Source organism: Grampus griseus, assembly GCF_964374135.1.
Source record: "Grampus griseus genome assembly, chromosome: 10".
NCBI lineage: Eukaryota > Metazoa > Chordata > Mammalia > Artiodactyla > Delphinidae > Grampus > Grampus griseus.
In genome coordinates, this window is record NC_139004.1 from 41,196,100 (window position 1) to 41,209,397 (window position 13,298).

A 13,298-nucleotide genomic window follows, 5' to 3' on the forward strand; every position below is an offset into this window, starting at 1 on the left:
TCTCTAATTGCTTCACTGGTAAATTCTCCCAAATATTTAAAGAACAAATGAAATCAATTTTATGTCAATATCTTTTAGGAAATAGAGAAAAAACTGTTCCCAACACACTTCATGAACCAGCATAACACCAATACCAAAACTTGACAGGGACAACACAAGAAAGGAAAACTACTGGGCAATATCTCTTATGAACACAAAATTCTACACAAAATATCACATCTGTAAAATATATTAAAAGGACAATATACTATGATCAAGTGAGGTTTATTGCAGGAGTGCAAAGTTGGTTTTACATGTAAAAGCAATGAATATAGTTCCTCACATGCCAGACTAAAGATGGAAAAATAAACATGATTATCTTAATTTGTACAGAAGATGCAATAATAACAGTTTTTTTGCCACCTGCCCCCTCATATGTACTCTCATAAATCCTTTCCAAACACGGTAACTTCAAGATCATTAGGAAAAAGCAATTTCTGATTTCTAGACTCTCTTCTACAGGGCTCACATAGGCAGAATAATCTCCCTTTTAATTAACTCACAGTCAGTTGATTGGGAATTTGAATCACATCTTCAAAATCTGTTCAACTTTGTGAGATAACATAACCTAATCACAGAAGTGATATCCCATTATATTCTCAGGTCCTTCCCACACTCAAATGGAAAGGATTATATGGGGAAACTACACAAGGGAGGAGGAATTTGGGGGTCATTTTAGAATCCTGCTGACCAAAGAAGTCATTTATGATCTAAAACCTCAGAAAATTAGGAGTAGAACCTACCTTCCTTCACCTTATAAACTTTATCCACAAAAACCCTATAGCTAACATCATAATTAATGGTAAAATACTGAATGCTTTTCCCTTATCACTGAAAAATAAAACATTCATTCTCAACATTTTAATCAAAATTTTACTGAAGGTTCCACCTAGTGCAGTAAAACAAACAAACAAACAAAAAATAAAGGGGGGTGTGGAAAGAAATATAACTGATGTTATTTGTAGATGACATGATTATGAATATGGAAAATCAAAAATATATATAGAAATAAACTATTAGAAACAGTAAGCATATTTAACAAGTTTTCTTGATATTAGAAAAATATAAGAAACAAATTATAGTTCTATATAATAACAAGAAACAATGGGAAATTAAAAATAAACATGACCTAAAATGATGTAACTAGACCAGTCCCTCCCATCAGGAAACTTCCACAAGCCTCTTAGATAGCCTCATCCACCAGAGGGCAGACAGCAGAAGAAGAAGAACTACAATCCTGCAGCCTATGGAGCAAAAACCACATTCACATAAAGATAGAAAAGATGTAAAGGCAGAGGGCTATGTGCCAGATGAAGGAACAAGATAAAACCCCATAAAAACAACTAAATGAAATGGAGATAGGAAATGTTTCAGAAAAAGAATTCAGAATAATGATAGTGAAGATGATCCAGGACCTCGGAAAAAGAATAGAGGCAAAGATCAAGAAGATGCAGGAAATGTTTAACAAGGACCTAGAAGAATTAAAGAACAAACAAAGAGAGATGAACAATACAATAACTGAAATGAAAAATACACTAGAAGGAATCAATAGCAGAATAACTGAGGCAGAAGAACGGGTAAGTGACCTGGAAGAGAGAATGGTGGGATTCACTGCTGTGGAACAGAATAAAGAAAAAGAATGAAAAGAAATGAAGACAGCCTAAGGACCTCTGGGACAACATTAAACATAACAACATTCGCATTACAGGGGTCCCAGAAGGAGAAGAGAGAGAGAAAGGACCTGAGAAAATATTTGAAGAAATTATAGTTGAAAACTTCCCTAACATGGGAAAGGAAATAGCCACCCAAGTCCAGGAAGCACAGTGAGTCCCATATAGGATAAACCCAAGGAGAAACATGCTGAGACACATAGTAATCAAACTGACAAAAATTAAAGGCAAAGAAAAATTATTGAAAGCAGCAAGGGAAAAATGACAAATAACATACAAGGGAACTCCCATAAGGTTAACAGCTGATTTCTCAGCAGAAACTCTACAAGCCACAAGGGAGTGACATGACATATTTAAAGTGATGAAAGGGAAGAACCTACAACCAAGATTACTCTACCTGGCAAGGATCTCATTCAGATTCGATGGAGAAATCAAAAGCTTTACAGACAAGCAAAAGCTAAGAGAATTCAGCACCACCAAACCAGCTACACAACAAATGCTAAAGGAACTTCTCTAAGTGGGAAACACAAGAGAAGAAAAGGACCGACAAAAACAAAACCAAAACAATTAAGAAAATGGGAATAGGAACATACATATGGAAAATTACCTTAAATGTAAATGGATTAAATGCTCCAACCAAAAGACACAGATTGGCTGAATGGATACAAAAACAAGACCCATATATATGCTGTCTACAAGAGGCCCACTTCAGACCTAAGGACACATACAGACTGAAGGTGTGGGGATGGAAAAATATATTCCATGCAAATGGAAATCAAAAGAAAGCTGGAGTAGCAATACTCATATCAGATAAAATAGACTTTAAAATAAAGAATGGTACAAGAGACAAGAAAGGACACTATGTAATGATCTAGATATCAATCCAAGAAGAAGATATAAAAATTATAAATATATATGCACCCAACATAGGAGACCTCAATACATAAGGCAACTGCTAACAGCTCTAAAAGAGGAAATCGACAAAACACAATAATAGTGGGGGATTTTAACACCTAACTTACACCAATGGACAGATCATCCAGACAATTAATAAGGAAACACAAGCTTTAAATGATACAATAGACCAGACGGATTTAATTGATATTTATAGGACATTCCATCCAAAAAGAACAGGTTACACTTTCTTCTCAAGTGCACCCAGAACATTTTCCAGGATAGATCACATCTTGCGTCACAAGTCAAGCCTCAATAAATTGAAGTCATATCAAGCATCTTTTCTGACAACAATGCTATGAGATTAGGAATCAATTACAGGGAAAAAAATGTAAAAAACTCAAACACATGGAGGCTAAACAATACATTACTAAATCGCCAAGAGATCACTGAAGAAACGAAAGAGGAAATCAAAAAATACCTAGAGGCTAATGACAATGAAAACACAGCAATCCAAAACCTATGGGATGCAGCAAAACAGTTCTAAGAGGGAAGCTTATAGCTATACAAGCCTGTCTCAAGAAACAAGAAAAATCTCAAATAAACAATCTAACATTACACCTAAATGAACTAGAGAAAGAAGAACAAACAGAATCCAAAGTTAGCAGAAGGAAAGAAAGCATAAAGATCAGAGCAGAAACAAATGAAATAGAAACAAAGAAAACAATAGCAAAGATCAATAAAACTAAAAGCTGGTTCTTTGAGAAGATAAACAAAATTGATAAACCATTATTAGGCAGACTCATCAAGAAAAAGAGGGAGAGGACCAAAATCAATAAAATTAGAAACGAAAAAGAGAAGTTACAATAGACACCGCAGAAATACAAAGCATCCTAAGAGACTACTACAAGCAACTCTATGCCAATAAAATGGACAACCTGGAAGAAATTGACAAATTCTTAGAAAGGTATAACTTTCCAAGACTGAACCAGGAAGAAATAGAAAATATGAACAGACCCACCATGAGTAATGAAACTGAAACTGTGATTAAAATCTTTCAACAAATAAAAGTCTAGGACCAGATGGCTTCACAGGTGAATTCTATTAAACATTCATAGAAGAGCTAACACCCATCCTTCTTAAACTCTTCCAAAAAATTGCAGAGGAAGAAACACTCCCAAGCCCATCCTACGATGCCACCGTCACCCTGATACCAAAAGCAGACAAAGATACTATAAAAACAGATAATTACAGACCAATGATGCAAAATTGCAGACCAATGATTCAATGATGAATATAGATGCAAAAATCCTCAACAAAATACCAGCAAACAGACTCCAAAAACACATTAAGGGCTTCCCTGGTGGCTCAGTGGTTGAGAGTTTGCCTGCTGATGCAGGGGACGCGGGTCCGTGCCCCGGTCTGGGAGGATCCCACATGACGTGGAGCGGCTGGGCCCGTGAGCCATGGCCGCTGAGCCTGCACGTCTGGAGCCTGTGCTCTGCAACGGGAGAGGTCACAACAGTGAGAGGCCCGCGTACCGCAAAAAAAAAAAAAAAAAACACATTAAAAGGATCATACACCATAATCAAGTGAGATTTATCCCAGAGATGCAAGGATTCTTCAATATACGCAAATCAATCAATGTGATACACCATATGAACAAATTGAAGAATAAAAACCATATGATCATCTCAATAGATGCAGAAAACGCTTTTGACAAAATTCAACACCGATTTATGATTAAAAACTCTCCAGAAAGTGGGCATAGAGGGAAACTACTTCAACATAATAAAGGCCATATATGACAAACCCACAGCAAACATCATTCTCAATGGTGAAAAACTGAAAGCATTTCCTCTAAGATCAGGAACAAGGCAAGAATGTCCAGTCTCACCGTTGTTATTCAATATAGTTTTGGAAGTCCTAGCCACGGCAATCAGAGAAGAAAAAGAAATAATAAGAATACAAATTGGAAAAGAAGAAGTAAAACTGTCACTATTTGCAGATGACATGATACTATACATAGAGGATCCTAAAGATACCACCAGAAAACTACTAGGGCTAATCAATGTATTTGGTAAAGTTGCAGGATACAAAATTAATGCACAGAAATCTCTTGCAATCCTATACACTAATGATGAAAACTCTGAAAGAGAAATTAAGGAAACACTCCCATTTACTATTGCAACAGAAAGAATAAAATACCTAGGAATAAACCTACGTAGGGAGACAAAAGACCTGTATGCAGAAAAGTATAAGACACTGATGAAAGAAATTAAACGTGATACAAACAGATGGAGAGATATACCATGCTCTTGCGTTGGAAGAATCAATATCGTGAAAATGACTATACTACCCAAAGCAATCTACAGATTCAATGCAATCCCCATCAAATTACCAGTGGCATTTTTTACAGAACTAGAACAAAAACTCTTAAAATTTGTATGGAGACACAAAAGACCCCGAATAGCCAAAGCAGTCTTGAGGGATAAAAATGGAATTGGAGGAATCAGACTCCCTGACTTCAGACTATACTACAAAGCAACTGTAATCAAGACAATATGGTACTGGCACAAAAACAGAAATATAGATCAGTGGAACAGGATAGAAAATCCAGAGATAAACCCACGCACCTATGGTCAACTAATCTATTACCAAGGAGGCAAGGACATACAATGGAGAAAAGACAGTCTCTTCACTAAGTGGTGCTGGGAAAACTGGACAGCTACATGTGAAAGAATGAAATTAGAACACTCCCTAACACGGTACACAAAAATAAACTGAAAATGGATTAGAGACCTAGATGTAAGACCGGGCACTGTAAAACTCTTAGCAGAAAACATAAGAAGAATACTCTTTGATATAAATCACAGCAAGATATTTTTTGATCCACCTCCTAGAGTAATGGAAATAAAACCAAAAATAAACAAATGGGACTTAATGAAACTTCAAAGATTTTGCACAGTAAAGGAAACCATAAACAAGACCAAAAGACAACCCTCAGAATGGGAGATAATATTTGTAAATGAATCAATGGACAACGGATTAATACCCAAAATATATAAACAGCACATGAAGCTCAATATTAAAAAAAAAAAAGACCAATCCAAAAATGGGCAGAAGAGCTAAATAGACATTTCTCCAAAGAAGACATACAGATGGCCAAGAAGCACATGAAAAGCTTCTCAACATCACTAATTATTAGAGAAATGCAAATCAAAATTACAATGAGATATCACCTCACACCAGTTAGAATGGGCATCATCAGAAAATCTACAAACAACAAATGCTGGAGAGGGTGTGGAGAAAAGGGAACCCTCTTGCACTGTTGGTGGGAATGTAAATTGATACAGCCACTATGGAGAACAGTATGGAGATTCCTTAAAAAACTAAAAATAGAATTACCATATGACCCAGAACCCAGAGAAAACCATAGTTCAAAAAGACACATGCACCCCAATATTCATTGTAGCACTATTTACAATAGCCAGGTCATGGAAGCAACCTAAATGCTCATCGACAGATGAATGGATAAAGAAGATGTGGTACATATATACAATGGAATATTACTCTGCCTTAAAAAGGAACAAAATTGGGTCATTTGTAGAGATGTGGATGCATCTAGAGACTGTCATACAGAGTGAAGTAAGTCAGAAAGAGAAAAATAAATATCTTATATTAACACATATATATGGAATGTAGAAAATGGTACAGATGAAGTGGTTTACAGAGCAGAAATTGAGACACAGATGTAGAGAACAAACGTGTGGACACCAAGGGGGGAAAGCGGTGTGGGGTGGGGTGGGGGTGTGATGGATTGAGAGATTGGGACTGACATGTATACACTGATGTGTGTAAAATGGATGACTAATAATAAATAAATATATAAATAAATAAACAAAAAAAATCATAGTTTTAGAAGCGACAAGGGAGAATCAGAGTGAAGTGTTAAAAAGAAAATTTGTTTAATCCAACCCTTACTGGTGAAAGTATGTTATACTTCATATTGAATCCTAAAATAACAGATTTGATTGCCAGTCCCTGAAAATTAGGATATATTTTAGACTCTTATATTTGTGTGAAATTCTTTGGATGGGATATGTCATTTTACTAAGGGTCATAATTACTGTAATTCATAATGAACTTATTGCCTTTTCTTACATATATTGCATCTAGTTCATAATTATTTCTACTTATATCTATAGCAGTGAGAGAAACACCTTGCTGTCTTTACTTACAGAAATTAAAATTCCAGGAGAGAGAGGTATTACTCTCCAGGAAATTTCTGATCTGAGAGTAGACCTGACATTACCAAAATAATTCTGATTATATTGCTGTAGTATCTGTAGTGTTAAATTTTGTGTAAGAATTGCGGCTTTTTGTGTTCCAATTCTGAGGATTCACGGTATTGATGACTACTATAAAGGTCTCAGTTATGATAGCTGAATATACCATGTTTCCTTCCTTTACTTTTGGACCTTTCTATTAAATAGGTGATTGTACTTCTCATATTATCCTCTATGTCTCTCAACCTCTCTTTCATATTACCTCTCCCTCTTGCCTTCTGGGACTTTGCTTAGCTCTTTTAGTTCCCAGATTTTTTTTTTTTTTTTTGGCTGCACTGTGCAGCACATGGGATCTTAGTTGCCCCACCAGGGATCGAACCCGTGCCCCCTGAAGTGGGAGTGCAGAGTCTTAACCACTGGACTGCCAGGGAAGTCCCTCAACAATATATTTTTTATTTTTGAAAAACTGAGAACAAATTACAGAACTATTTCTGAAAGGAAAGTGAAGTGCGGTCTCTATTAAATGAAGGTTTAATTTAATAGAGAGGAGGAGATAAGCTGGGAGGAGATAAGCTGAACAGAGTCTCTAGGTCATGGTCTGGCTTTTTAAAGAGTTATACTGAGTTATTCTTTTTAAGGAATATTACTGGGATATTTAGTAGGCAACATCAAAAATGAACCCTAGGGAATACAGAAGTGTATCAGTTTGCTAGGGCTGCCATAGCACAGTACCAAAAATTGGATGGCTTAGACAAAGTATAGGAAATATCTAGTTAGGGGCATAAACTGCGACTGTCCTCTGTCCAGTTTCTGCTATACTGCACTCCTGCTACATCTTTGAGGAAAAATTTAGCAAGTTTCCAGGGAAAACACAGCTTTACTTTGAAGTATTAGAATTTTCTATGTATGATAGTCTTTCCAGTTTTATAAATATTTTGAAGAGAAAGTAATTATTTTTGGTCTATATTTGTTTCTTGGTTTTTTGAAAATACAGGTGACTTAGGTTTAATGACTAATTTCAGCTTAAAGCCTTTTATTAATGTAACCGTTGTGAAGAAAATAACCTTTTTGCCCAATTAAAGTCCTAATACAAAAAAAAAAAAATGATGTAACTAGTTAAAAACCTAGGGAAGTATTTCCCTGGTGATGCTTGAGAATCCACCTGCCAATGCAGGGGACATGGGTTCGAGCTCTGGTCTGGGAGGATTCCACATGCCGTGGAGCAACTAAGCCCGTGCACCACAACTACTGAGCCTGCACTCTAGAGCTGATGAGCCACAACTACTGAGCCTGCATGCCATAACTACTGAAGCCCGTGTGCCTAGAGCCCATGCTCCGCAACAAGAGAAGCCACTGCAATGAGAAGCCCGTGCACCACAATGAAGAGTAGCCCCCCACATGATGCAACTAGAGAAAAGCCTGTGCGCAGCAACGAAGACCCAACGCAGCCAAAAATAAATAAATAAAAACCTAGGGAATATGTCAATGAAAAATGTGCAAGATTTTTAGTGTTATGAGAAATTAAAGAAGACCTAGCTAAAAGGAGAATTATACCATATTGATGACCTGGAAGTCTCTAGGTTAACTTTCCCAAATTGATCTATTAATTTAGTAACATCCTAATCTATGTCCCAGCAGAGATTTTTTTTTTTTGGAGGGGGAGAGAGGATTATACTGAAAAGATGATTCTAAACTTTAAATGGAAATGCATAAGACCTAGAGTACCCAAGATAGTCACAGTAAAGAACAAAGTTGGAGGATGTACACTATCAGGTTTCAAGACTATATAAATCTACAGCAATTAAGACAGCATTTTAGGGCTTCCCTGGTGGCGCAGTGGTTGAGAGTCTGCCTGCCAATGCAGGGGACGCGGGTTCGTGCCCCGGTCTGGGAAGATCCCACATGCCACGGAGCAGCTGGGCCCATGAGCCATGGCCACTGAGCCTGCCCATCCAGAGCCTGTGCTCCACAACGGGAGAGGCCCCAACAGTGAGAGGCCTGTGTACCAAAAAAAAAAAAAAAAAAAAAGACAGCATTTTATTGCCAGCAAATTTGATTTAGCAGCACATTAAAAGAATCATTCACCATGATCACATGTGATTTATACCTGGTATGCAAGGATGGTTCAACGCACATGAACCAATCAATGTGAAACATCACATTAATAGAATGAAAGAAAAAAATATATAGCAATTTTAATAGATTCAGAAAAAACATCTGACAAAATTCTACATTTGTTAATGATAAAAACTCTTAACAAGTATAGAAGGAATGTACCTCACAGATAACATTATACTTAATGGTGAAAAGTTGAAAGCTTTTCCTCTAAGATGAGATACAAGACAATGGTGCCCATTCTCACCACTCCTATTCAACATAGTACTGGAAGTCCTTTCCAGAGCCATCTGGCAAGAAAAAGAAATAAAAACCATCAGAATTGGAAAGGAAGAAGTAAAACTGTCTCTATTTGCAGTTTATATAGGCATACCATGTTTCATTGCACTTCACTTTATTGCACTTTACAAATATTGTTTTTTTTTGTTTTGTTTTGTTGTAGAAATTGAAGATCTGTGGCAATAGGCCATATTGAATAGTCTATTGGCACCATTTTTCCAAAAGCATTTGCTCACTTTGTGTCTCTGTGTCACATTTTGGTAATTCTTGCAGTATTTTAAAACTTCTACCAGCAGAAATATTTCAACTTGCTAAATAATCAGATGATGGTTAGCATTTTTTAACAATAAAGTATCCTTAATTAAAGTATGCACATTTGTTTTTAGATGTAATGCTATTGTACACTTAAAAGACTACAGTATAGTGTAAACATAACTTTTATATGCACTAGGAAACCAAAAAATTTATATGACTCACTTTATTGTGCTATTCATTTTATTGCAGTGTTCTGGAACTGAACCTGCAAAATCTCCAAGGTATACCTGTTTGGAAAATCCTAAAGACTTCACCCAAAAGTTGTTAGATCAAATCAATTAATTCAGTAAAATTACAGGATAACAAAACTAACATACAAAAATCAGTAGCCTTTTTAGACACTAGCAACAGATTATCTGAAAAAGATATAAAGAAAACAAACAATCCCATGTACAATAGCATCAAAAAAAAAAAAAAAGAAAAAACTTCAGAATAAACTTAACCAAGGAGGTGAAAGGTCTCTACTCTGAAAACTATAAGACATTGATGAAAGATATCAAAAATGTCACAAATAAATGAAAAGGTATCCTGTGTTCATGAAGGGGAAGAATTGATATTGTTAAAATTTCAATACTACTGAAAACATCTATATCTTCAATGCAATCCCTATCAAGATTCCAATGGCATTTTTTACAGAAATTGAAAAAAAAAATCCTAAAATTTATATGGAAACAAAAAAGACCCCAAGTAGCCAAAGCAGTCCTTTGAAAGAAAAACAAAGCAAGGAGTATCACATTTCCTGATTTCAAGTTATACTATAAATTTATAGTGATCAAAACAGTATGATACTGGCATAAAAACAGACAAATAGATTAATGCAACAGAACTGAGAGTCCAGAAAGGTGGAAGGGAAAATTGCTTTTAATCAGAAAGTCAGAAATCTGGGGAGAAGGCAGACTTGTGTCCCCCAAAAACCAACTCCAAAGATTCTTCTTGTCCATGAAAGTTTTAAAGGGAAAAGGGGAAGTAATCTCAGTTAATCATTGGGATAGGGGGTCAGAGTCCTTGCCATCCCCTACTGCCTGCAGGCTTGTCCACTTTTGTGATCTTTCTTTAGTTTCTATCTTGTTCACACAGTTTGTTCTGGAGATCACTGAAGGGGAAGCTAGGGAAGAGATCTGGTCATCTGTTAGTTATTTATTCTTCATTTCTACTTCTTTGATCTATGGGAAGAACCAACAGATTAGGCAAGGTAGTGTGTGATCAAAAGATTTGAAAACTGTGCTTGGGTCAGAGATGAGCAGAGCGTGGGGGTGGACGGTTTAAGTTTAGTTAAAATATAGCTTTGCTAAAGTGACAAGAAAAGGGGTTTCCTGCTGAGGACGGTTTCCTGCAAAGAGCTGTTTACATCCCTGTGGGTTTTTTTTCCTACCCTTTTAAATTCATCCATTTCAGTTCATACAGAATAATGTAATCAAAATATAAATTTGTCCACCTGCACTCCTGCTGGAAGTAACTCAACAACTTGTCATCATTTTCACCATTATTTTCTCAGTATGGATTTCCTCTCCTCCCCTTCTAGCCTATAAACTACCAACCTTCTTCTGTTTTATGATCTAATGATAACAATTTTGTTGCTTCATTTCTCTGCTTCATGCTGCTTCATGCTTTGATATTTATGTTTTTACTGTTTACCTGAATCTCCCTTCCTCCATGTTTTTAATCTGGTTAATTTACTCCTAGGCTTTAATATGCATCACATGTGGTACATCATGACAACTTCCCTGAACCATTTAGACGAGTGAGATGCTTCTCCATGTGCATATATCTACCTTAGTACTTGCCTTACATTGACCATCCTTCATTAGACCATAAGCTCCCTGAACACAGGATATTTTTTATCATGGTTCCTCCCATGTTTAGCACAGGGCCAGTCACATAATAGACACTCTGTAACTGCAGCGTGTGTCATTTTCTGATGTGGCATTTCAAAGTCTCATATGTTATTATTGTACTCTGGGAGAATTCATCAATTCTGGTTATCATGAACATGAGTATATATGCATATTAATGTAATTAATGAATAATAAATTGTTTTGTTCTTCTTTTCAAAATGTGTAGGTTCTTAATAATCACAATCTATAAGTCAAAAGCATATAAAGCTACATAAGAGTCCCCTGTAACTTTACAGGTTGGATTAAAAAATATCCAAGTATTATTCAGGTTTTTTTTGTTTTTTTTTTTCTGCAGATTGCTGCCAATTCCTGGGGAAAGTCCTGGGGAGAGAATGGCTATTTCAGGATTCTTCGAGGAGTAAATGAGTCTGACATTGAAAAGTTGATTATCGCAGCTTGGGGCCAACTGACAAGTTCAGATGAACCATAACAAAGCACTAAATTTCCATAAGGCCAGGCATTCAAGTCACCCTTTAAGTTGAAATTAAGCAACGTGACGTTCTCTGTGACAGTGGAATCTCTGCCTCTTCGTCTTGTTAGTATAACGTGCTTGTTTTCTTGTTTCACCCTGGGCTCTAAGCTCCTGCTTCCTTTATATTACTGAGTATGTAAAAACACTAACAGAGCATGGAGAGTGGCTTCAAATACCTTTCGAGTTCCCTGGCAGTCTTTATTTCCCTCTCCTGACAATGTTCTTTTTGACTTTTATCATTTAACAGTGTGATGGCACTTGTTCTAAACATTCACAGCATTTGTTTGTAGATGTGATCTGGTTTCTCTCTCTTTGACCAATGAGAACTGACAAAAAGCACCGAAAACACCAATTTACCATTGTTACGATTTTTTTCAACCCAATAATGCCTTCTTAATTCAGACCTTGCTTATGTTTTGCCAGAAAGAGATGGAAATAGATGGTTTCCCTCAATAAGCTCACATTTTGGTTCTTTTCATTTGTCTAAGCTGAACTCGCAATCTGAACTCAAAAGGTGACTCACTCTCACAGGAAAGAGCTACTCTTTACCCTACTGTGTAATGGCTTGTGAGGCGGGAAAGATGATAAGTAATGAAAAGACTTAGAGGCTGATGCTGACGATGCAAGTACGTCCTGATGTACACACATACTCCTGTTTTTGGAAGCCAGTGCCCTTTGTGTAAAGTCTATTAAAATGAGCTGCAAAACTGTATCCGGAAAGATCACACATTTACCTCCCCCAAACAGCAACCTGATGCCATGACTCAGAAAGAATAAATGCACTTTTATCACAACCATTTCACAGTTCACTGCTTGAGATGCTGAAAAGTAAGCTAAATTGGCACTAATCTGCAACTAATTTTAATTTTAGTTCTCTATAGTCAGAGAAGCAAAAATACTATCATCATCCTGGTTGGGAAAGGATACAATCTTTTAATAATTCACTGGCATCTTAAATGGCAAACTAATAAATGAAGAAGAAAGCTGATCTGTTAGTGAGCATGGTGGATTATAATGACAATGGTGAGATATCCATAGCCTTTGTTTCTGGGCCCTCTATTATCTGGATTTCCAGAGTAGGGCTTTTTTTAATGGGGTTGTGCCCAAAGGTACCCTGGTTAGATAAGCCAGATGTGCAGAAATTGTGAGAAAATAGAGCACAGAAAGGTAAAGTGTTTCCTTAATGATTGTTTTCTCCAGTAATCACTGCAGCTTTATCAGAAGAAGCATCTATTCACTTACTTCTCCCCTAGAAACTATACATGAGTCTAATTCACTTTGCTGTGGTTGGCTGATGTGCCCCCAGAGGATTGAGACATAATTTGGGTTT

General features: G+C 36.4%; 1 protein-coding gene across 1 annotated transcript in view; it reads left to right on the plus strand.

Moving 5' to 3' along the window:
* TINAG (tubulointerstitial nephritis antigen) overlaps positions 1 to 11,926 on the plus strand; it is a gene marked incomplete at both ends in the record, with an annotated part of 93,923 nt that extends 81,997 nt beyond the window's left edge. The window contains one exon of the mRNA XM_082664424.1: positions 11,792 to 11,926. Within this exon, the coding sequence (XP_082520550.1) occupies positions 11,792 to 11,926 (135 nt within the window). The remainder of the gene's footprint in view (positions 1 to 11,791) is intronic.
* Between the last annotated feature and the right edge of the window lie 1,372 nt (positions 11,927 to 13,298).